Source organism: Lutra lutra, chromosome 2, assembly GCF_902655055.1.
Source record: "Lutra lutra chromosome 2, mLutLut1.2, whole genome shotgun sequence".
NCBI classification, from domain to species: domain Eukaryota; kingdom Metazoa; phylum Chordata; class Mammalia; order Carnivora; family Mustelidae; genus Lutra; species Lutra lutra.
In genome coordinates this window covers 92,206,089-92,232,394 of record NC_062279.1, presented here as the reverse complement: position 1 = coordinate 92,232,394, position 26,306 = coordinate 92,206,089, and the positions used below count along the sequence as shown (strand labels likewise).

Here is a 26,306-nt window from a genome sequence, read left to right as displayed (position 1 = left end):
AACACAGTCCAGGGAAGGAGAAGACAAACAGAAGTTTCAGTTAATTAAAAGAAATGAGATACAGTAAATTTTTTTTAGAATAAGATAGTCATTAGTGCCCAACAAATACATCTGGTCTACACCTTCCAGACACAAGGAAGAGAATGTTTTTCCTGGAGCTCTCTGTGGCTAGTTTGGGCTAAGTGACTAGAACTAGTCAATGAATTTTAAGAGAAAGTGATATGAGTCTCTCACAGGTCAGAGCATTTATTACTGGGATGACGACCTCCTGAGATCTCTTTTTGCTATGGTGAAAGGCAATATTCACAGTGGTAGCTGGTTGAACAGCTTGGACACAGAATGAGACATTAAACGGAATTCCCAGAAACTTCCACAACAAACATACAGCCTGCATGAGAAATAAATCCATATTATGAAAGTGACTAAGATTCAGAGGTTATTTGCTATCACATATCCTAGCTTAACCTCATTCATACATTCAATCATTTTCCTTGCTGTAAGAATGTCAGAGCTTCTGTATTACCCATTACATAGGAATGTCCATTACATATGAATATATCCTCACATTAATAACTTTTTTAGAGCAAGGTGGTCTTGCAAATACATATGGAGTTAAATGTCACTGTGTAAAACTGTTCAAGAAACCATGACATCTCCTTAAATTTATTCATTTATATACCACAGTCTGAAGGAAAAGTTCCTAGAAAGAATGAGCCTATTTTTGGAAAAGCTCTTTAAGATATTTGGACCATACTATTTTATCAAGAAAGTAACTCAACAGAGGAAATGAAGAAAAATCTTTACTTAAAGGAACTTGAAAAAACATAATAAATGTGAATGCTTATCAAATTTTTCCAGATATATTTTGGTTTCCTATAATAAATGTAAGCCAACTCCAATTTCCTCTGAGCCACTGATGTTCAGAGTTAATGCATCCTCCCCTCTCCCTTCAAACTGAAATACCCCATCCAAATATACAAAAAAAAACACTAGCATTGTGGTCTACCTAGCCTCTTAGAGTATATCTTTGGTTATTCAGAAACCCTTAGCATCTTAATAAATAAAACTATATTCCATGGGTAAACTTAAATCGCCATGAACCAGATAAAATACTCCAGTTCCTTCTAGATATGAATATCTTTTTTTTGTGAAAAAGTTCCTTTCTAGATGAGCTAGCCTTCAGTAAATACAATGATACATTCATTAACATATCAGTAAATACTACCACATTTTAAGTTCAGAATCAGCACTAAATTTTGTTTCATTTTTGTATCCCTTACAGAGGGCTGTATAGGCTGCCTTAACTGTGTTAACTTCATTACATAGAAATAATGCAAAAAATTTTAATTTTAAATCTATTTTATTCTCCTCAAAGCATCTAGGGTTTAAAGTTAGACAGGTAGAATCCAAATCTAAATCCTATCTCTACCTATATCTGTATTTTGGGGCAAGATGCTTATCTTCTCAGTGCTTTATTGTCCTGTTTTATGAATGTGATTAATAGTAGCATCACCTGGTTCATAGTACGGTTAAGGACTTGATGTGAAAATACACATGAAGCATTAAGAGCAGTCCCTTGGTCCAAATAAGTACTGAAAATACATGTTCCTATTATTATTGCTCTAAAAGGAAAGAATAACTGAACATGTTTTCTTAAATACATACAGTTGCTTGAATTATTTTCAAAGTGGAATATAGAAAATGTGTGTCACTATTCACAAATAAAGATATAATTTCTTAAATATGTTACTTTTTCACATAAAACTAAAACTACTTCCCACCATGCCTCTAAGTCCTAACATTTGTTCCTTATATTGTTATGAACACATTAATATAAGGAATATATTTCAAGAATATATTTTATCTTTAAATATATTTAGAGATATATTTTAATATATCATTATAATATATATAATACACATTTTTAATTATATATAATATATCTAAGAATATATTTTATCCATTTTAAATTCATGATTACACTGTGAATGAAAAGGATGAGGTATTAATTGTGAAATCCAAAAGAAAACAGTAAAGTCACAAAATAATCTTTGATAGGTTTCATATGGAAATGCACACATCAGTATTTATTTCAAAGAGTATGACCTATAAATTCAATGAAATGAAATGAAATTTCATTGAAATAAAATGAAATTCAATGAAAATGTACAATATTTCAACCAAGTTTCTAACAATAAAAGCTTTTCCCTAACCATGACAATGATGTAACCCTGCCATCTAGTGGCAGATCCACACCACTGCAGGGACACTTCTTGAAAACTATAAAAAGCCTCAAATAAAAGAACAAACTCGCATTTTTGTGTTCTGACATTTTAAATTTTAAATCCTGAAACTGGATATGGGAAGAAGAGTAATTTTAGATGTTACAAGGAGAATTACTTAAGTATATTATGGAAAACATGAGATAGAGTATGTTAAAGGCCCAACTTTGGGCAAGTCTAATACACAGTGTAAAATTATTTATGTATCTCTATGAAGGAAAAATGAGAATTTTGTGAAAAGAAATGTTTCATGAAAAGTCATTAGCCATAACTTTTTTTTTTTAAGATTTTATTTATTTATTTGACAGACAGAGATCACAAGCAGGCAGAGAGGCAGGCAGAGAGAGAGGAGGAAGCAGGCTCCCCGCTGAGCAGAGAGCCCAATGCGGGGCTCAATCCCAGGATCCTGGGATCATGACCTGAGCCGAAGGCAGAGGCTTTAACCCACTGAGCCACCCAGGCGCCCCTAGCCATAACTTTTAACGTTGCATCAACCAGAAATCTTTTTTAACATGTTCTTGCACTTAAAAAATACCAACTGAGGGGGATCAGTTGTTTAATCATCTGACTCTTGATTTCAGCTCAACCCATGATCTCAGGGTCATGAGACTGAGCCCCTGTGGGTCTCCATTCTGGGCGTGGAGCCTGCTTAAGATTCTCTCTCTCCCTCTGCTCCCTCCTCTTCTTCCCCTCCAGTCCACACACAAGCACTCTTTCTCTCTCTCTCTATTAAAAAAATTAAAAGCGGGGAGGAGTCAAGATGGTGGAGAAGTAGCAGGATGAAATGATGTCAGGTAGCAGGAGATCAGCTAGAGAGCTTATCAAACCATTCTGAACACCTACAAATCCAACAGGAGATCCAAGAGAAGAACAGCAACTCTAGAAACAGAAAATTGACCACTTTCTGAAAGGTAAGACCCGCAGAGAAGTGAATCCAAAGCGACAGAAAGATAGACCATGGGGGAAGGGGCTGGCTCCTGGCAAGCGGCAGAGCAACGGAGCACAAAATCAGAACTTTTAAAGGTCTGCTCCATGGAGGGACATCGCTCCAGAGGCTAAGCTGGGGTGAAGCCCATGCAGGGACAGCATGGCCTCAGGTCCCGTGGGGTCACAGAAAGATCAGGCTACCTGGGTGTTACAGAGCTCACAGGTATTAGAGCGGGGAAGCCAGCTACAGAGACAGAGCCAAGGAGTGAGCTCTCAGCTCAGGGTTACCCTATCGTGATCCGTGGCACAAGCCACTGCTCTGTGAGTGGGGACCCCACAAGGTCCGTGGAGACTCCCCTGGAAGAGCTCAGGTATCTGTGGAGTTCAGAGACTCCAGGCTGGGCTGTGTGCCAGAAACAGAAAATCTTGGTCACAGGCTGGGTGAGCTCAGAGCGTGGGCGGAGGCCAGGGAGACGGGAATGATTGAGCACTTTTCTCTGAGGGCGCACTGAGGAGTGGGCCCCGAGCTCTCTGCTCCTTCAGGCTGGAGATTAGGAGGCCGCCATTTTCATTCCCATCCTCCAGAACTCTGCAGAAAGCGTTCAGGGAACGAAAAGCTCCCAAAAGCGAACCAGAGCTAATTACTTAGCCCGGGCCCTGGTAAGGGCGGTGCAATTCCGCTTCAGGCAAAGACACTTGAGAATCACTACAACAGGCCCTTCCCCAAGAAGATCAACAAGAAATCCAGCCAAGACCATGTTCACTTACCAAGGAGAATAGCGGAATTCCAGAGAAGGAGAAAGCAAAGCATGGAATTCATGGCTTTCTCCCCATGATTCTTTAGTCTCGCAAAGTTAATTAATTTTTTTAATTTTATTTTTTTATTCTGCTAAATTTCTTTTAAAACTTTTACACTTTCCTCTTTTAACTAGTTTATCTTAATACATTTCATTAAAAAAAATCTTTTTTGAACCTTCACTATTATAGTCATATTTTATCCTTCATTGTATCTAACTTTATTTTTTGTATACACATAGGGTTTTTTTTTTTTTTTTTTTTTTTCTAAAAAATTTGGGCTACAACTTCATCTACTAGATCAAAATACACCCTAAATCTAGCACAGGGCTTTGTTCTAGTCTCCAGCCTGAGCAAATTCTCTCCATTTTCTTTTTCTTTGTTCTCCCAACCAACTTATCATATCAACTCCTTTTTTAGAATTTTTTTTTAAATTTTCATCTTTATAGTCATATTCCATCCCTTCACTGTGTTTACCCTTATATATGTTTTTCATTCTTTAAAATTTTGGGAGGTAGTTTCTTCTAAGATACCAAAATACTACCAAAATTAAGTGAGTGACCTTGTTCTATTCACCAGTTTAATATATATATTTCTTTCTTTTTTAATATTTTTTCTTTATTTGTTTTCATTTTTAAATTTTTTTTTCTGAACTTCTTTTTACCTTCTTTCTTCCCCCCTTGATTTGGGGCCTCTTCTGATTTGGTTAAAGCATATTTTCCTGGGATCTTTGCCACCCTTTTAGTATTTTATTTGCTCCCTCATATATTCTTATCTTGCTAAAATGACAAGGTGGAAAAACTCACCACACACACACACACAAAAAAACAAAAAACAAGAGGCAGTACCAAAGGCTAGGGACCTAATCAATATGGACATTGGTAATATGTCAGATCTAGAGTTCAGAATGACGATTCTCAAGGTGCTAGCCAGGCTTGGAAAAGGCATGGAAGATATTAGAAAAACCCTGTCTGGAGAAATAAAAGCTCTTTCTGGAGAAATGAGGGAACTAAAATCTAACCAAGTTGAAATAAAAAAAGCTATTAATGAGGGGTAATAAAAAATGGAGGCTCTTACTGCTAGGATAAATGAAGCAGAAGAGAGAATTACTGAGATAGAAGACCAAATGACAGAGAATAAAGAAGCTGAGCAAAAGAGAGACAAACAAGTACTGGACCATGAGGGGAGAATCTGAGAGATAAATGATACCATAAGATGAAACAACATTAGAATAATTGGGATTCCAGAAGAAGAAAGAGGGAGGGGAGGAGAAGGTATATTGGAGAGAATTATAATAGAGAATTTCCCTAATACTGCAAAGGGAATAAGCATCAAAATCCAGGAGGTGCAGAGAACCCCCCTCAAAATCAGTAAGAATAGGTCCACACCCCGTTATCTAACAGTAAAATTTATAAGTCTTAGCGACAAAGAGAAAATCCTAAAAGCAGCCCGGGACAAGAAGTCTGTAACATACAATGGTAAAAATATTAGATTGGCATCAGACTTATCCACAGAGACCTGGCAGGCCAGAAAGAACTGGCATGATATATGCAGAGCACTAAACGAGAAAAACATGCAGCCAAGAATACTATATCCAGCTAGGCTATCACTGAAAATAGAAGGAGAGATAAAAAGCTTCCAGGACAAACAAAAACTAAAAGAATTTGTAAACACCAAACTAGCTCTACAGGAAATACTGAAAGGGGTCCTCTAAGCAAAGAGACAGCCTAAAAGTAGTAGACCAGAAAGGAACAGAGACAATATACAGTAACAGTCACCTTACAGGCAATACAATGGCACTAAATTCATATCTCTCAAAAGTTACCCTGAATGTAAATGGGCTAAATGCCCCAATCAAAAGACAAAGGGTATCAGAATGGATTAAAAAAAAACCCATCAATATGCTGTCTACAAGAAACTCATTTTAGACCCAAAGACACCTTCAGATTTAAAGTGAGGGGGTGGAAAACAATTTACCATGCTAATGGACATCAAAAGAAAGCTGTGGTGGCAATCCTTATCTCAGACCAATTAGATTTTAAGCCAAAGACTATAACAAGAGATGAGGAAGGACACTATATCATACTCAAAGGGTCTGTCCAACAAGAATATCTAACAATTTTAAATATCTATGCCCCTAACATGGGAGCAGCCAACTATATAAACCAATAATAACAAAATCAAAGAAACACATCGACAATAATACAATAATAGTAGGGGACTTTAACACTCCCCTCACTGAAATGGACAGATCATCCACGCAAAAGATCAACAAGGAAATAAAGGCCTTAAATGACATACTGGGCCAGATGGACATCACAGAAATATTCAGAACATTTCATCCCAATGCAACAGAATACACATTCTTCTCTAGTGCACATGGAACATTCTCCAGAATAGATCACATTTGGGTCATAAATCAGGTCTTAACAGGAATCAAAAGATTGGGATCATTCCCTGCATATTTTCAGACCACAATGCTCTGAAGCACATTTTCCCAGGATCTCAATTACAAGAGGAAATTTGGAAAAAACTCAAATACATGGAGACTAAAGAGCATCCTTCTAAAGAATGAATGGGTCAACAAGGAAATTAAAGAAGAATTGAAAAAATTCATGGAAACAAATGATAATGAAAACACTACGGTTCAAAATCTGTGGGACACAGCAAAGGCAGTCCTGAGAGGAAAATATATAGCGATACAAGCCTTTCTCAAGAAACAAGGAAGGTCTCAAGTACACAACCCAACCCTACACCTAAAGGACCTGGAGAAAGAACAACAAAGAAAGCCTAAACACAGCAGGAGAAGAGAAATAATAAATATCAGAGCAGAAACCAATGAAATGGAAACCAAAAAAAAACAACAACAAATCAATGAAACTAGGAGCTGGTTCTTTGAAAGAATTAATAAAACTGATAAACCCCTGGCCAGACTTATCAAAAAGAAAAGAGAAAGGACCCAAATAAATAAAATCATGAATGAAAGAAGAGAGATCACAACCAACACCAAAGAAATACAAACAATTATAAGAACATATTATGAGCAACCCTACGCCAGCAAATTTGACAATCTGGAAGAAATGGATGCATTCCTAGAGACATATAAACTACCACAACTGAACCAGGAAGAAATAGAAAACCTGAACAGTCCCATAACTAGTAAGGAGATTGAATCAGTCATCAAAAATCTCCAAACAAACAAGAGCCCAGGACTAGACGGCTTCCCAGGTGAATTCTACCAAACATTTAAAGAAGAATTAATTCCTATTCTCCTGAAACTGTTCCAAAAAATAGAAATGGAAGGAAAACTTCCAAACCTATTTTATGAGGCCAGCATCACCTTGATCCCAAAACCAGACAGGGGTCCCATCAAAAAAGAGAACTACAGACCAATATCCATGATGAACACAGATGCAAAAATTCTCACCAGAATACTAGCCAATAGGATCAAACAATACATTAAAAGGATTATTCACCACAACAAAGTGAATTTATTCCAGGGCTGCAAGGTTGGTTCAACATCCACAAATCAATCAGTGTGATACAATACATTAATAAAAGAAAGAACAAGAACCATATGATACTCTCAATAGATGCTGAAAAGGCATTTGACAAAGTACAGCATCCCTTCCTGATGAAAACTCTTCAAAGTGTAGGGATAGAGGGCACATACCTCAATATCATCAAAGCCATCTATCAAAAACCCACCACAAATATCATTCTCATCAGAGAAAAACTGAGAGCTTTTCCACTAAGGTCAGGAACACGGCATGGATGTCCGTTATCACCACTGCTATTCAACATAGTACTAGAAGTCCTAGCCTCAGTAGTCAGACAACAAAAAGAAATTAAAGGCATCCAAATTGGCAAAGAAGAAGTCAAACTATCACTCTTAGCAGATGATATGATACTATATGTGGAAAACCCAAAAGACTCCACTCCAAAACTGCTAGAACTTGTACAGGAATTTGTAAAGTGTCAAGATATAAAATCAATGCACAGAAATCAGTTGTATTTCTCTACACCAACAACAAGACAGAAGAAAGAGAAATTAAGGAGTCAATCCCATTTATAATTGCACCCAAAACTATAAGATACCTAGGAATAAACCTAACCAAAGAGACTAAGAATCTATACACAGAAAACTATAAAGTACTCATGAAAGAAATTGAGGAAGACACAAAGAAATGGAAAAATGTTCCATGCTCCTGGATTAGAAGAATAAATATTGTGAAAATGTCTATGCTACCTAAAGCAATCTACACATTTAATGCAATTCCTATCAAAGTACCATCCATTTTTTTCAAAGAAATGGAACAAATAACCCTAAAATTTATATGGAACCAGGAAAGACCTCGAATAGCCAAAGGAATATTGAAAAAGAAAGCCAAAGTTGGTAGCATCACAATTCCGGATTTCAAGCTCTATTACAAAGCTGTTATCATCAAGACAGCATGGTACTGGCACAAAAACAGACACATAGATCAATGGAACAGAATAGAGAGCCCAGAAATAGACCCTCAACTCTATGGTCAACTAATCTTCGACAAAGCAGGAAAGAATATCCGATGGAAAAAAGACAGCCCCTTCAACAAATGGTGTTAGGAAAACTGGACAGCCACATGCAGAAGAATGAAACTGGACCATTTCCTTACACCACACACGAAAATGGACTCAAAATGGATGAAGGACCTCAATGTGAGAAAGGAATCCATCAAAATCCTTGAGGAGAACATAGGCAGCAACCTCTTCGACTTCAGCTGCATCAACTTCTTCCTAGGAACATCATCAAAGGCAAGGGAAGCAAGGGCAAAAATGAACTATTGGGACTTCATCAAGATCAAAAGCTTTTGCACAGCAAAGGAAACAGTTAACAAAACCAAAAGACAACTGACAGAATGGGAGAAGATATTTGCAAACAACATATCAAACAACAAACAGATAAAGGGCTAGTATCCGAAATATATAAAGAGCTTATCAAACTCAACACCCAAAGAACAAATAATCCAATCAAGAAATGGGCAGAGGACATGAACAGACATTTCTGCAAAGAAGACATCCAAATGGCCAACAGACACATAAACAAGTGCTCCACATCACTCCACATCACCGCATCAGGGAAATACAAATCAAAACCACAATGAGATACCACCTCGCATCAGTCAGAATGGCTAAAATTAACAAGTCAGGAAATGACAGATGCTGGTGAGGATGCAGAGAAAGGGGAACCCTCCTACACTGTTGGTGGGAATGCAAGCTAGTGTAACCACTCTTGAGAACAGGATGGAGGTTCCTCAAAAAGTTGAAAATAGAGTTACTCTATGACCCTGCAACAGCACTACAGGGTATTTACCCTAAAGATACAAATGTAGTGATCTGAAGGGGCACGTGCACCCGAATGTTTATAGCAGCAATGTCCACAATAGCCAAACTATGGAAAGAACCTAGATGTCCATCAACAGACGAATGGATAAAGAAGAGGTGGTATATATATACAATGGAATACTATACAGCCATCAAAAGAAATGAAATCTTGCCATTTGCAACAACGTAGATGGAACTAGAGGGTATTATGCTTAGCAAAATAAGTCAATCGGAGAAAGACAACTATCATATGATCTCCCTGATATGAGGAAGTGGAGATGCAACATGGGTGGTTTGGAGGGTAGGAAAAGAATAAATGAAACAAGATGGGATCGGGAGCAGGACTCTTAATCTCACAAAACAAACTGAGGGTTGCCGGGGGTAGGGGGGTAGAGAGAGGGTGGTGGGGTTATGGACATTGGGGAGCGTATGTGCTATGGTGAGTGCTGTGAAGTGTGTAAATCTGGCGATTCACAGACCTGTACCCCTGGGGCTAATAATACTTATATATATATATATATATAAAATTAAAAATAAAAAAAATTAAAAGCTACAGTAATAAAGTAAAATATCACCCCCCGCCAAAAAGATGAAATATAATACAGGATCTTTCTCTCTATAAATATAAACATAAACACACAATCATTTTTTAGTATAATGGAAACAAAAGTCCACTATCATTTGTTGTTTTGTAGTTACTGATTTGCCCAAGAGTAAGATCTGTCCAAACCTAATTGCTAGAACTTTTAACTTCAAGTACAGTAGTTTTGCTCTCACTCAGTGTTGCCTCAGTAACTTAAGACTTCTTCACAATACAATTGTTAAAACTGGATGAACTATTTTCATTTGAAAATAAATCATGTAAAATTCATAGATTTAAAATGTACAAGTAATTTAGTTTTGAGGATTTTTCACACATATCCATGAATAGGAAGATAGGTAGGTAGGTAGACAAGTAGATAGATCATTTTTAGAAAACACTGTTAAATATCAAGAATAAAAAACACTGCTGAAAAAGGAAACATTTGTGAGAAAGTGAGCAAAGAGAATTCCAAAAGTCAAGCCCATCCCAGTATTTGTGAGATCCAAGGCTTTCCAGACCTCCTGGGCTGTAGTCTACTCATCACTTCTTCCCACCTGGTTTTATCTCTCACTGTGAAGGAGAGTCATACATGTGCCTCTAGACACCACAGTCCCCAAGTGCAAGCTCAGACCTGACTCCCTATATACACGCTACCTTCACCCTCACCTGAAGGTTCCTGCAGTTTAGACAAGAAATCTGGAATCCTGGTTACCTAGAATGTGTCAAAGCTTTGGATGGGCATTTTGTCTTGACCCCAAAGCTCCTCATTCTGTGTGGACAGGCAACTGTAAAAGGACGGGCAGAGCAGGATCCACCAAGAGGTCAATGGGTGGTAGTGGCGTAAGTATGGCTTATAACTGGACATTTTTAGAGTGGCTATAGGGTAGAGAGATGGTGTGAAAGAATGGTTACCAAAGGATACCCTTGTGATGTTCAGCATTTTTAATTAGTTTGTGTATCCCAGGATCTTGTTCTAGAAGAGATATATCAAATCTTCTATGGAAGCAAGGAAGATAGGAATTAAGGGTAACTGTCAGGTGTACTACTATCTGTCACGACACATAAGAATCTGAAGTGAAAACTCAGCCTCTCTAACATGGGACGAAACTAAGGAGACCAATTTTTCCCTTCAAATATGAAGTATCTATTCTTTAGTCTGTTTATTTTTTGTCAGTCTGTTTTCATTTTGCAAGAGGCATAAATACCCCAGGCACATCCGTAATTATCTTAATTAATGAAAGTATACACACACACTTACCATGCTGTTCATTTTTGAAGATGATGAACCTGCTCTTTGCTTTCTTAAACTACTCACTTCTTCTACATTTCCATCTTTTGGTTTCAAAATCATCCTGCTGCTCCCTGCAGTTCCTTCAGATGAGGATCGCAGTCTCCTTTCTATAAATCTTCCTTCACGATATGGACTGAAGCTACTGGCAAGAACTATGAAAATAGATAAATAAATAAAAATTAATACAAATGCTTAAATGTAGTTTTTACAAATGTTCCACTGAAAAAAAATGAGAAACTCTTAGTGTCATTCAAAAACTCTCTATCATACAAAAAATTTTTAATTAGTAATGGTAAATTTAGTTTACTTAATCATGTAATCACTTCAAAGCTCAAAACCTTCAATAGTCATCCTTGGCTTCTCCATATCTCAGATAAATTGCATAATCCAATCCTGTCCTTATTACCTTTAAATTGCATACAGAATCTGATCACTTCTTACTACCTTCTCCACCAATGCATTCTGGACCAAACTCTACCAACCCTAGCTTGGGTTACTATAATACTTAAACGGTCTCCTGCTTTTGCCCATTCCCACTTACCTCTATCTCTTCAAAAAACACAGCCTGCTTTCCAAATGGTAACCAGAATGATACACTGAAGACGTAAGTGACATTGGTCATGATCACTCTTCTAGTCACAGAGTTGATATTTTCCCAACCTAAGTTGCCTTATGATCTGTCCCTCCATTAAGAGTCTCCCTATGTTCACCTGTTCATGTAACTTCACCTGCTGCGCCCTCTTCCACGGCCTCTAGCAGTTGCTGGAACACTGCAGGCACACTGCAGTCGCATGACCTTTATCTCATAGGCTTTGCACAGTTATATTTCTCTTAAATATTTGTGTATCTTACTCCCTCATCACCTTCAACTCTTCACTAATATGCTACCCTGATTAATACCCTGCTCACCATACTTAAAAGGGTCTTTGTGAGACCTGAGGCCAAACTATAGACAATGAACTATCAGAAAGTGAAATTAAGAAAACAATCCCATTTGTAATATCAACAAAAAGGATAAAATACTTAGAAACAAATTTAACCAAGGAAGGGAAATATCACTACATGGGAAACTATAAGACACTGACGAAAGGAGTTGAAGAATACATGAACAAATGGAAAGATATTCTTTGTTCATAGACTGGAGGAATTAATATTGTTAAAATGTCCTTACTACTTCAAGCAATCTACAGATTCAATGCAAACCCTATCAAAATTATAATGTTTCTCGTGGAAATACAAAAGCAATTCTACAAAAGAACTGTAAAAGACCTCAAACAGCCGAAGCAATCCTGAGAAAGAACAAAGCTGAAGGTGTCATATTGCCTGATTTCACTCTATACCACAAAGCTAAAGTAATCAAACAGTACAGTATTGGCATAAAAACAGATACATGGATCAATGATGGGACAGAATAAAGAGCCCAGAAATAAAACCATCACATATGAGCAATTAATTTTTGTCAAAGGACCCAAGAATATGCAATGCAGAAAGGAGAGTCTCTTCAGTAAATGGTGTTGGAAAAACTGAAGAGCCATATGTAAATGAATGAACCTAGAACCCCATCTTATAACATACAAAAAAAAAAATCTCAAAATGAATTAAAGATTTGAACATAAGGCCTGAAATTATAAAACTCCTAGAAAAAAAAGTATGGGTAAGCTCTGTGACATTAGTCTTGGCAATGACTTCTTGGGTTTCACACCAAAAGCAAAAGCAACAAAAGCAAAAATAAACAACTGGGACTATTTCAAAGTGAAAAGCTTCTGCAAGCAAAGTAAACAATCAACAAAATGAAAAGGCAGATTATAGAATGGGAGAAAATAAATTTTCAAATAGCATACCCTATAAGGGGTTAACATCCAAAATATACAAGGAACTCATACAAATCAACAGGCATATGAAAAGGTATTCTGCATCACCATTCATCAGGAAAAGGTAAATCAAAACCATGAGATATCATACCACACCAGTTAGGACGGCTAGTAATAAAAAGTCAAAAGAGAACACGCATTGTCAATGCTGTGAAGAAAAGGGAACCTTTATATACTGATGGTGGGGATGCAAAGTGGTACAGCCACTATGGAGAAAAGTATGGAGTTTATTCAAGAAATTAAAAATAAAGTTACCATATGATGCAGGAATTCCATTTCTGGGTATATATCCAAGGGAAATGAAATCATTAGCTCAAGGAGATAGCTGTACCCCATGTTTATAGTAGCATCATGTATAATATCTAAGTATGTAAATAATCTAAATGTTCATCAACAGTGAATAGAAAAATAAAGAGCTCAACTTTATATTATTTTTGATATGACTATATACCCCAGACATTCAGGTATGTATTAAATACTAACTTAAACATCTTCCATAATAAACGCAGAATAAATTCAGTATTATGGAATTTAGTGTACATAGCAATTCTTTCTTACATAAAATACATTTACTTAACAGGTTTTAAAATGTTGAACTTCCAAATTATAAAATCTTTATGAATGCCACAAAAACCTCGCCACATACTGAAGGAGAGAATACTATTATCTTTTCCTTGTTGACATTACCAGCTTATTTGTCTATCCCTCTTTTTCACAAGTTGTAGATAACACAAATAAACAGCTAATGTCCCAAGAACCAGCAACACATTATCAAATTCATCAAAATTACTTTAATGTGTTAAATGGCTCACAATTAGGATCTTAGTCAACAGATTAATAGTTAGCAAGATATTCCCACAGAGATAAGTATATATAGCATTCAATTTGGCATCGAGACAAATGATTGTTTCTAAATAAGAATTAGAGATAATCAGGAGAAGTACATTTCTACTCTTTTTTTGGTGCTATTTCTTTTAAAAACTGCCTAAATTCCAATTTGAGATCCACTATTTGCTAACAGTGTGATTTCATAGTTATTGAACTTAACCCTTAATTATTAATAATTGCCATATAAAACTTTCATTATGATTAAACAATACTGGGGCACCTGGGTGGCTCAGTGGGTTAAGCCTCTGCCTTTGGCTCAGGTCATGATCTCAGGGTCCTAGGACTGAGTCCCGTATGGGGCTCTCTGCTCAGCGGGGAGCCTGCTTCCCCCCTTCTCTCTGCCTGCCTCTCTGCCTGCTTGTGATCTCTCTCTGTCAAATAAATAAATAAAATCTTAAAAAAAAAAAAAAGATTAAACGATACTTATCTTGGGGCGCCTGGGTGGCTCAGTGGGTTAAAAACTCTGCCTTCGGCACAGGTCATGATCCCGGGGTCCTGGGATCGAGCCCCGCATCTGGCTCTCTGCTCGGCGGGGAGCCTGCTTCCCCCTCTCTCTCTGCCTGTCTCTCTGCCTACTTGTGATCTCTGTCTGACTTGCGATCTGTCTGTGAAATAAATAAATAAAATCTTTCAAAAAAAAAAGATACTTATCTTGATGAGCACTGAGTAAGATAAGGAACTGATGAATCACTATATTGTATACCCAAAACTAATAAAACACTGTACGTTAAGTACACTGTAATTAAATTTTTAAAAATAAATTTAAAAAGATTAAATGAAACAATGCAAATAAATTGCTTAGCATATTTTTGGGCACACATTAAGTGAACAAAAAGGTTGACCATCATCAATCAGCATTGTTCTTATTATTACTATACTATAATTAAAGAATTAACTAAAGGTGTAACTAAAGCCATAAGTACAAACAAGGCTACCAAGATAAAAAAATTTAAAAAGTAGGCAGATGCATAAAAATGATCTTGTATCAAATGTGGAAAATATTGGGCTGCATAATTATACAGCTAGAGAATTCACTCATGCAGTTAAAACTTTAAAATTGGGCACCTGGGTGCCTCAGTCGGTTAAGCAGCCGCCTTTGGCTCGGGTCATGATCCCAGGGTCCTGGAATCAAGTACAGTATTGGACTCCCTGCTCAGTAGGAAGTCTGCTTCTTCCTCTGTCCCTCCCCGCCGCTCGTGCTCTCTCTCATTCCCTTGCTCTCTCACAAATATAAATAAATAAAATCTTTAAGAAAATAAAACTTTTAAATTGTTATATTCATGGAGGGACTAATTGGATTAATCATATAATCTTAAGATTCTTGACACTCTGATATATAATTTGACTTATTATAATTTTTATGTAATAATTTAGTATTATTCTTAATGTTTTAGAAAGAGCTGGGGTCATGACATCACTAAGCCCGGTCACTAAGAGCCTGAGTTTTGAATTGAGATAGTTGTAATTTGACCTTTGCCACTTAACAGCCATATGATCCCTTGGTCTCAGTTTACATATTTGTAAAATGGAGACCACTAATACCTGTCTCATAGATTTGTATCCCAAACAATTATCTACTAATGTTGTGACTTCAGAAACATTACTTAATGTATCTGTGTTCCAAGTATTTTATCTGTAAAATGGGTGGTTATAATTGTAGCAATTACAACCATGTGAGAATTTGATGAATTAATGTATCCAAAGTCCAAAGAATTGGAAATAATAATGATAAGACATAAGAAGCATTCAATGTTGAGAGAACTAGTTGGCAGTAGTAGTAGTAGAAGTAATAGGAATAGTAGGAGTAGCAACAGCAGCAGCAGAGGCAGTAGGAATCACAGCAGAGGAAAAAAAAAATGATAAAAATAATGTCAAATACAGCCCAGTAGGTGGCATACATTCAACAGTTTTCTTTTTTCTTTTTTTTAAAGATTTTATTTATTTATTTGACAGAGATCACAAGTAGGCAGAGAGGCAGGCAGAGAGAGAGAGAGAGGAGGAAGCAGGCTCCCTGCTGAGCAGAGAGCCAGATATGGGGCTTGATCCCAGGACCCTGGGATCATGACCTGAGCAGAAGACAGAGGCTTTAACCCACTGAGCCACCCAGGCGCCCCTCAACAGTTTTCTTAAATGAAATTTAAATAACGAAGTTTTCTGTTAAATGACATACTGGAATAATTCAGCCACCCATTTCCACACCCCCCCCCCTTTTTTAACCAAAGAGAAAGTACCCAATGTTATATAGGTATTTAATGACAGAGGCAGATTAGAACCAGTATCCAGGATCCAAGGACAGTATTTTTAAATCTTACAAGCCTATTATATTTAAAGATTTATATTTATTTGTGCTGAAACATAGATCCTACTTAATAATTCAAGTTTTGTTTAAAAAGGAAGTAGAATTTAAATTATGGAAATTTCTTTTATAGTGACTTTGGCTGGAATATATCCATTTCATTGACTAAGAAATAAAATTAATTTCATTGACTAAGAAACACCAATTCTCTACCATTTCCTCTAAAAAGGGAAATCCTTATTTTAGGTAAGGCCACATTTCCAAATAAAATTAGTTTCTTTCATCTCTCTTCTGAGAGCCAGGATCTGGACAATACAACTAAGAAAAATGAGTAATATTGCTGAATTACATTTTAGCATAATACAAGGAGGTAAGTTTAAAATCAAGTAAAGGTTTAAGATGAATTATAAATAAGAAAAAAGACTAGAGAGTGGAAAATAAGGAAAAGGTGGTTTCTATTCATGAGCTGGAATAAGAAAAACAAATTAGAATGAAAATTCTATTTCGTATTTACAATACAAAGAAACTGACCATACCTTTGGCAGGGTTTGATTCATATCCATAGGATGTTTTGTTAAAAATATGATGATCACCAGAAGAAGGTATTACCCTTGAATCTGAAACAGGATGAATACCTTTAACACGGTCAGCTATTGCTTTATGTTGCTCATAAAATCCAAGTTTCCTTGGGGAGCTTGTCGCCAACATTGTTTCACCATTTTGTACTACCATATGTTCTTCTCTTTGCATATCTCCTGATAGGTGAGTCTCTGAGTTGTTCCCATTCATAACAGGTAGTTCGGTGATTTGCAATAACACTTCCTTCTGATTAGCAGCAGAGGTTTCTAATAAGGAATTAGATTCAGTGCTACACCGGCCTTCTAACCTGTATTTTCCAGGAGACATAATTGCACAGGGAACAGTTCCCATAAGGTCTATTGTTGTCTTTGTAACAGCAGCAGGATTGGAAGAGATCTGAGAGGTAGAATCATTGTGGCCAAAGTTGTCACAGTGGGATGCCATGCTTCCACTTTTAGGAAATGCATCCGCTTCAGACACAGAATCTTCAGTCAAGGCTAAAAACTCTGAAGGTGTCTGAGCTGTTGTAAGATCAGCAGAAAGCAATGGAGACTGTAAAGAACTTCCTGCCCGTTCTGTTACATCCACAGAACAAGATGGAGAAGCTCTTACTAATACAGGTTCTCTCTCTTGGTACTGTGTAATTTCCAATGAGAATCCAGACTGTTGTACCAATGAAATGGACTGACTCTGTGGAACTGCTTTAGAAAACTTATAGTGAGATGAAAAGGATTTAGTAAGTAGCTTCTTTGTTGACTGCCTAACAGAACGGCGAGTTTGCTCCTCCGTGAATCCAGAATCATCCCCCTCACTTTTGCCAGAACTTAGGCAATTTATAAAAACATTCTTATTAGTTGAGTGCTCCTTTTCCCTTTCAAAATTTTCTGTTAAAGATCTTGTTATCTTCTTATTCCGTGAACTGCTAAAACCAACGGAATGTCTTCCCCTGGTTTTAATATGTTCTTCCAAACTCAGTTTTGGCATACTGCTATGACCAGATTGAGCACCATTTGAAATACTAAGGTTCTGGTTGGTAGAGTCTTGCTTAGGTTCACTCCCCTTCTTATGGTGGAAACTAATGGAAGGAGTACGGAATATGCTCCTGCGTTTACCTGTGCTACCTGAGCTTGAGTTAGTGCTGGAAGGAGAGGAACTGTGGACACCAACTGTATTACTGGAGGAGGGTGAGGAAGGAAGAGAATCATGTCTTCTGCTAATACTTCTTCTGAATATTGGCAACCGGGAGACCAGGGTAGATCGTCTCGATCCTGAGTCCCCCATTGGGACTCCAAGGCTTGCACTGTGAGAGCCAACTTAGCAGCCTAAAAAAAGGTTAAAACAAAAAGAACAAGTCAGTAGCATTCAATTATAAATTATAAAAATAAAGACATTTTAAAATAAAACACTTTTTCAGGACATGGAATAGAATTCAGTTCATACTAAAATAATAAATAATAAAATTCTGATACTTAAGGATTTTTTTGAAATTTTAAGTAACAAGATTATCCAATAATTTGCACAGCAATTTTATAATGGCTCAAATATTTCAAGATTACCAAGGATGCTTAGTCTGTTGAAAAGATTATTGGGTTGGGAGACACAGATCACTATTCAAGACCCAGCTTTACTACTCCCACTAGTTCCATAATTTGGTAAGTTGTTTGATCCTAACTTTCTATGTCTACTGTTTTAGATGTAGTAGGCATGAGACTGCCATAATCACTTCTTTCTGGGTAAAAAGCCCCCACCTCTACCTCTATTGGCCAGTAACAGATAACATCACAGGACTCAACAGGCTACTGATCTGAATTTAACAATCACAGACCAGACCAATGGATGATCAGACACTAGAATCTTCAGTCAAAGAAAAACAAAACAGGAAGCATTCTTCTCCTTGGAGTTTGGTTTTGGGGCAATTAGAGATAATCAGGCCTCTGGCAGAGGAAACTAAACCACAAAGGATACAGTGCAGGGTTAGAAACAAGGTAAGGTTATGAGGAAACTGTGACTTTGAGTTGAAGACAAGACTTGAATGACAACTAATTAAACTGGTAATGTTGAGACAAGTAAGAATACATACTGACAAAAGCAGAAGCATTGAAAATTTATGAACCATATTAATGTCGGGTGCTGATGATGAAGAAAAAGAAAGAAGAGAAGGTGAAGGTGGCAGCTCTACAGTTCATTAACTGTGATGTACCAAGTACTTTTCTGACACAGATTATCTCTTGTAATGCTTCTAACTGTAGAAGCAGATAATATCACCATCGTCATTTTACAGCAGAAAGGTAACTTTCTGTCATTCCGCTAATAAGTGGTAAAGCAGGAATAAGAAACTAATCTTTATGTAACCACAGGATCCACTCAGAATCAGCATAGTAATTCTGCCTTCAATAGACAAAAGAGCCAAGTCTTGTGCTGCTGAAGGTCCCGCTATGCTTCCATTCCAGAGATGCCTACTTTTATTTTATATGGTCAGTCTTGCCATTCTGATGACTGCCATTTTCCACTGATTTTCATAAAGTGCTGTGATTGGTTCCTGTTTTGCTTTGTTTTGTTTCTATATCTCACATAATTCCTTAACTGTAATGTATACACCCCCTGCATCAACTTGAATCAGACTGTTTCATTTTTTTTTTTGCAACCAAAACTACCTAACTGAACAGTAACAAATGCTACATAAAATGACCAGCCCTCCATTTTATCATTCTTACAGAAAGATTATGAGATTGAACAAGTGAAATACCTTCATGGTCTTGAAGAAGTATGTAACAAAATGAAAAACATATTCCCTTTCAGATTCACATTCAAAAATATTTAGTATTTTGTCCCTAATAATATAAAATCTAACAGATTTGCATTAGATGATTTTTATTAAATGATTTCTACTTGTATCACTAAATTTGAATTTAAATCAAATTATGTGTAAAACACTCCCAAAATATCTACATATTCTTAAAAGCCAAAGACACTTAGGCTCTTAAAAATCTCAAAAATTAAAAATACCTAATTTGCCTCCAAGATTAAATCTAAGTCATAACCAATTTCCAATTTCCAAAGTGGATACAAAAAAATAAAATAAAATAAATAAATGCTGACACAAGAGCAAGAAATGTTAGGGCGCCTGGGTGGCTCAGTGGGTTAAGCCGCTGCCTTCGGCTCAGGTCATGATCTCAGGGTCCTGGGATCGAGCCCCGCATCAGGCTTTCTGCTCAGCGGGGAGCCTGCTTCCCCCCCTCTCTCTCTGCCTGCCTCTCTGCCTACTTGTGATCTCTGTCTGTCAAATAAATAAATAAAATCTTAAAAAAAAAAAGAGCAAGAAATGTTTAAAAAAAAAAAAGAAGACCGAGAAGTATTTCAATATACACAAATACTGAAAATATCCAGCAATAATGGTAAATATCTTGACATTAATGCATTTATAACCATAGATTCACCACCAGCTAAAAATCACAATGGTTAGTAATGCTCCAATTATGACAAAATTCTTCACTAGGCATTGAATGGAAACAAATCATGCACATTAATGAAAAAACACAATTGAGAATGATGTTAACTAAAGCATCAGTAAGAGTGAAATCATGAAAAAAATGTATTATTATTTTTTTAAGATTTTACTTATTTGAGAGAGATTGAACACTAGGGCATCTTTGCTTTGAGACCTGAGTGTCTAATATAATATATAATTAGTAGCTGTAGAGTAAACGGATTTCAGAAGATAAAGTTTTAACTTAAATACATCGGTATTTCAAACCTAAATAAACCTATTTTCTGCCTCACTACCATAAATAAATGCTGTAATTTTGAGGTTAATTAAATAACAACTTTTAGATTCATATGTTAACTGAAAGCCTTTCCAACTATAAAATCATTCAATAATCTAAAATTTGCTAACATCTGAAAATGCTCTAGAAACACAATGCTGAACAAGTTGAATAAAACAATATATCATCATATTAACTATTAATGAAAGACTGCAACATGTTAATTTTATTTTTATTATAATTTTATTATGACAATCACCTTTTAATTTCTTAATAAACCTTGTGTATATTTTCATGATTTTTATAAATTTCCAAGTCAGATAGAATAAACATATTTTCTCAGTTCCCCTCTAATATTTCTTGGTTCAGAAGTCATATCACCTCAATTATAATAGATCCTAAAAAAAATATAGGTTGAACTAGACCTGCCCATCTTCCAGGGGCCTTCACTACTATGAACATTATTTTCTCAAAGAAAACAAATTTGTTATATAAGAAGAGTGTCTTCTAACTATACCATTAAAGCAATATTAGTAAACAAAAAATTAGACTATTATAGACAATACCACTACACAGACGCATAACCTGACCCTACTGAAAGTGATATGAAATTCAGTTTGATCTCAACTGAATAAATGGTAGCCTTAGCTCTTTAACACCAGAATTTAACAACAACAACAACAAAAAAAACCCCAGAAGTACTTTATTCAGTGATTTCTGTAACTTTAGCAAACACTGTCATTACCCTTGAGAGTGCAACATCATACAGTAGATCTATTCTGAATAAAATGAGAGGTGAAATCTTATTTGGCATGGTTCAGAAAAATACAAATTCTAGCTAAAGGGGCTATATGCATTGTTAATGTTACCTATTTAAAATAGAGTTAAATGTAAAATAAATACTGAAATACACATGCACACACATACACACACACTTCCTTTTATGATTTCAAAGGCATTATATGAAAGCATACAAAGACCTTGCAGGGTTTCAAACCAATCACCTTGGAAACTGAATACCACATACACAGAGAGCTCTATCTATCTGTGCAAGTAAGAGGAACAAAACACCCCCTTCATCTTTTTCTTTCCCAACATTTCTTCAAATATTTTCCTAGAATTTGAATACCCCTCGTATTTTGTCACCATAAGCCAAAGATGAAGTCACCTGACAGCCCACATCTGAGACAGTCCTAAGTATCATTTGTCTTTCTCTCCAAACTTGTGATGTTTAGTTTATAAAACTAAACAAACAGAAAACACTCACGCACACATGCAATAAGCAAAAACAAAAACAAAAAAGGGTTTCAAATCCAAGCTCTACCACTTACCAGTAGCATGAGCTAGAATATAGGTAATAATTATTTTAAGTATGAGAAGGTATAACATCAGAAATAAACTTAGCACTCTTCCTGATACTGAATATATTAACAGTTTCTTCCTTTTCTGATGCAATGCATTCAAGCAAGTGGGGCGTAAAGTGATTATAAAAATGAGCTACTTATCAAAATCTTCCCCAATTACTCCATTTTAAAAGTCACCTAATAATATTGCGGGGGGCACACATAAATCAAGATCAGTATTCCAATCCCTTATGATGAACCTCCCCAAAGTATACATTTTAATTGCAACTTAAAAACAATGATCAATATCTAAAAGGTTTGTGCAGAATGTTGCATGAAGTAAATCTGATCTCAGCTAGATCCTAGCCCGAGAGAGCCTGAATGATCATGCTGAAAAGAAAATCTATGACATGGGATGAAGTAGAAGGAAACTCGTAGAAACCAAATATTCTCTAGGTAACAATTTTTCAACATTAAGAACCTGATGGCAGAAAATAAATTATATGTAAACATATCAAAGGGCATTGATGAACTTTTACCAAAATTAAATAAAACAAAAGCTTGAAGAAGTTTCCAAAACAATCTTACCTGATTATGTCATTTAGCCACAGATTTAAATGAGGCTCACAACCTGTTAGGTGGTTTGGGCTCATATGGAAAGCCTTCCGGTCCAGACTCTTCCTATTACAAAGCCATGCAATTTATACCTCAACATTCTTTAACTTTATGGTGTAAATTATTCTTATGTGAATTTCTAAAATGTTTTACTTAAATGTTTTTCCCTTAAATGAACGGGGAACTAATGGGAGCATTTTTTTTTTTAATTTTTTTTTTTTTAATTTGACAGAGAGATCACAAGCAGGCAGAGAGGCAGGCAGAGAGAGAGGAGGAAGCAGGCTCCCCGAGAGAGCAGAGAACCCGATTCGGGGCTCGATCCCAGGACTCCGAGATCATGACCCGAGCCGAAGGCAGCGGCTTAACCCACTGAGCCACCCAGGCGCCTAATGGGACCATTTTTAACAGAGAAATCACTACCACAATAGGAACAGGGCCACTTCAGCCACAGGGTTAATGAGGACAACCTGAGATAAATTCAAAAACTGATGGATCAGGACCACGTGGGTGATCACAGGAAAGAAAATGAGATTGCCAGCTGATGTCAGAAAGAGAAACCATATAACTGATCAGGTATGCTCAATTTGCAAATTATTAAATTTGCAAATAATGTAGCCACACTGAGTACATGAAGGTCTTTTCAACAAATGAACAAGAAAATAATCTAAACAAACAAATCCTTATATCAGAAATACCTACCTTTAGGGAAGGTAACTATTAAAAATGATTTGACTCTAAAGATGGTATGTAAACAGAGATAGACTGCCCCTGATGAGATCTGTATGAATCAATCTCCTTGGAAAAAAGAGAATGAGTGATGCCAAATTAGCATGATAATGGGAACTGTTACAATAGGAAAGGAGAATACATTTCAAAGAGATTATTACAGCAGGATTTAGGGAAGCACAGGAGTTCTCTGTCTAGATTGATGGCAGATTAAGGGGTCCTGCTGCATATTTAGTAAGACATGTAATCTTGAGACCCAGCCCTATATGATCTTAGTTATTTAGTGACCAGAAGAGACAATGGAAAGTAAAAAGACATAAAAAGGATGGATTTGGGCCAGAGATTAGATAGAATTAAATATGTGAACGAAGTCAAAGTTGTATCTACATGTGACCAGGCTGAGGTAAATGAGACTACATTTACATTTAAAGAACACTGTAATTTCCTTGCTGGGATTTACACCCAATGAATGTATAACTGTTAAGAATACAGACTCTGACACAAGAAAGTCTAGACTTGAATTTGGCGTTACACGTGAGTTGTGTGACTTGAAAGTGGCTGAAACAGGTTATGTAAGGTATCCCTGCACCTGAGTTTCTTCATGAAGAAAGTCACACCTATCTTAAAGAATTTTCATCAGGCTCTAGTAAACACACACACAAAAAGGGTTTACTATAGGGTCTAACATATGATAAATGATTTAATAACTATAATTTATTTACCAAGAACAATTAACCATGTTTGTACTGTTTCACAGCAAATGTTTTTTAATTCAACTTAGAACATTGCAAAACACTGTCACCTGGAAGTTCTAATTCTGTCTACTCATAGACTAATAGTCATTTCCTGAATCAATCCTCAAAAGGACAAAGTGATTACTAGAAGTTACAATACCTACATGTCAACTGGGCTTAGAATTAGTACTGATATATGTGAATAAATAGTGATGTGGCCACAGTTGCATTTTTTAACTTGTCTCTTACAAATAATTCCATTCAGCTGTCTTGCTTTTGACCCAAAATATTATTGATCATGCTGATCTCCTTCCTGACAACTTCAGTTCAATTTTTCATTAAGTATATATTGAGTTCAATTATTCAGTGTTAGTTTTTTATCTTTAACAGAATAATTTAGACTTTAAGGAGCAAATAGCTAACAACTGAATGTATGAATATTCAAAGACTGTGTCTTAGGCTCAAAACATAATTCCCAAAAGATCAATCTGATAAATTTTTTGAGCAATGCCAAGGTCAGTGTAACAAATACACAACTTTAAAGAGGATAGCACACATCTAAAATATGTATGTGGGGCACCTGGCTGGCTCAGTGGGTTAAAGCCTCTGCCTTCTGCTCAGGTCATGATCCCAGCGTCCTGGGATCGAGCCCCACATAGGGGTCTCTGCTCAGCAGGGAGCCTGCTTCCCTTCTCTCTGCCTGCCTGTCTGCCTACTTGTGATCTCTGTCTGTCAAATAAATAAATAAAATCTTAAAAAAAAATAAAAGTATGTATGTATTTTTTAATAAAGAAAAACTATCATTTTGTATATCACATCTCATATTGAAGAAATTTATGTTGGTTTCAAAATATTATTTTGGAAAAAAAATCTTCACAGCATCCTAGGTAAGGTTTCTTAGAAGCAGGGCCTGAGCAAGGGATTCTTGTTCAAGCAATTTATTAGAGAATTACTCTCAGGAAAAGGTTAAGAAAGGAGCTATGACAGGACAGAGGGAAAAGCTAATCAGATATGTGGTCACCAATGCAGACTAACTTCAGACTGATCCCATGGGACCTAGAGCACTAAATGATATCTTGAGATATGGCTGATCTTTTGTATTCTCATTCCAGTTAACCATTTGCAGACTTCTTAAGGAATGAGAAAAAAAAAATTTTTGAGGCATATATGGCAGCCAATGGATTGATTATCTGGAATATATAAATTATTCTTATAAATTAATTTTTAAAAAATCAAATAAATGAGTTAAGAATTTGAACAAGCAATTCCCAGAAAAAATGTACATCACCAATGAATTTATGAAAAGATATTCAAACCTATTAGTACTTGGGGAACATAGAACTCTTATAAGCCTATTAGACACACACACACACCCAAAAAAAAAAAAAGTAGCAAGGAATACAGATGGAAATTGAGAAAACGCAAATCTTTAATCAATGTATGAACAAATATTCCAACTCCACTATTAATCAGGAAAAATGGCAAGATATGATTTTTTACCACTAACAGTTTAAAACTAAATGATATCAAGTTTGGGTTAGTGAAGTGATACTTATAGACACTTAAAAAGGAGCCCAAATTATTAAGGTCATTTTAGAAAATTATGTATCAAAATACCAAGTTAAGGGATTTCACTTCTCGGCATTTACCCTAGAATAATGTTCACACATCTGCACAAAGAAACATGTATAGGGATATTCAGAGTTGGTTTATATTAGTTAAATTAAAAGTAACATAAATGTCCAATAACAGAATTTTTAAATGAAATATTATTTATTCTATAGCATAATGTGTAAGAGCTAAACATGTAAGGTAAAAGATGTAAACTGAAATAGAAAACAACTTCCAAGGCATTTAATTAATAAAATCAAGGTCACCTGGGTGGCTCAGTTGGTTAAGTGTCTGCCTTCAGCTCAGGTCCTGATCCCAGGGTCCTGGAATCTAGTTCCTCATCAGACTCCCTGCTCAATGGGCATCAGGTTCCCTGCTCAATGGGGAGATTGTTTCTCCCTCTCTCTTTGTCCCTCCCCACTGCTCGTGCTCTCTCTCAAATAAGTAAACACAACCTTTAAAAAAATAAAATAGCTAAAAGATATGTCCTATAAATCACAAATATATTATGAAATTTTAAAAATAATAAATATTCTACAGATTTACAAATATATGCATAGGAAAAAATTCTGCAGTGATGTACTTCAGACAGTTAACAGGGGTTATCTTTGAACAGGTCCTTTGTATTGATGGCTGT

At 36.1% G+C, this 26,306-nt stretch overlaps 1 protein-coding gene across 6 annotated transcripts in view; it reads right to left on the bottom strand.

Annotated features, from left to right (window-relative positions):
• CCSER1 (coiled-coil serine rich protein 1) overlaps nucleotides 1-26,306 on the bottom strand; it is a 760,495-nt gene that overhangs the window by 593,506 nt on the left and 140,683 nt on the right. For all 6 annotated transcript variants that reach the window (XM_047717985.1, XM_047717986.1, XM_047717984.1 and 3 more), the window contains exons 2-3: nucleotides 16,834-18,198; nucleotides 11,210-11,394 (exon numbers count right to left, since the gene is read on the bottom strand). In XM_047717985.1, the coding sequence (XP_047573941.1) occupies nucleotides 11,210-11,394; nucleotides 16,834-18,157 (1,509 nt within the window). In that variant the 5' untranslated portion in view covers nucleotides 18,158-18,198. The remainder of the gene's footprint in view (nucleotides 1-11,209; nucleotides 11,395-16,833; nucleotides 18,199-26,306) is intronic.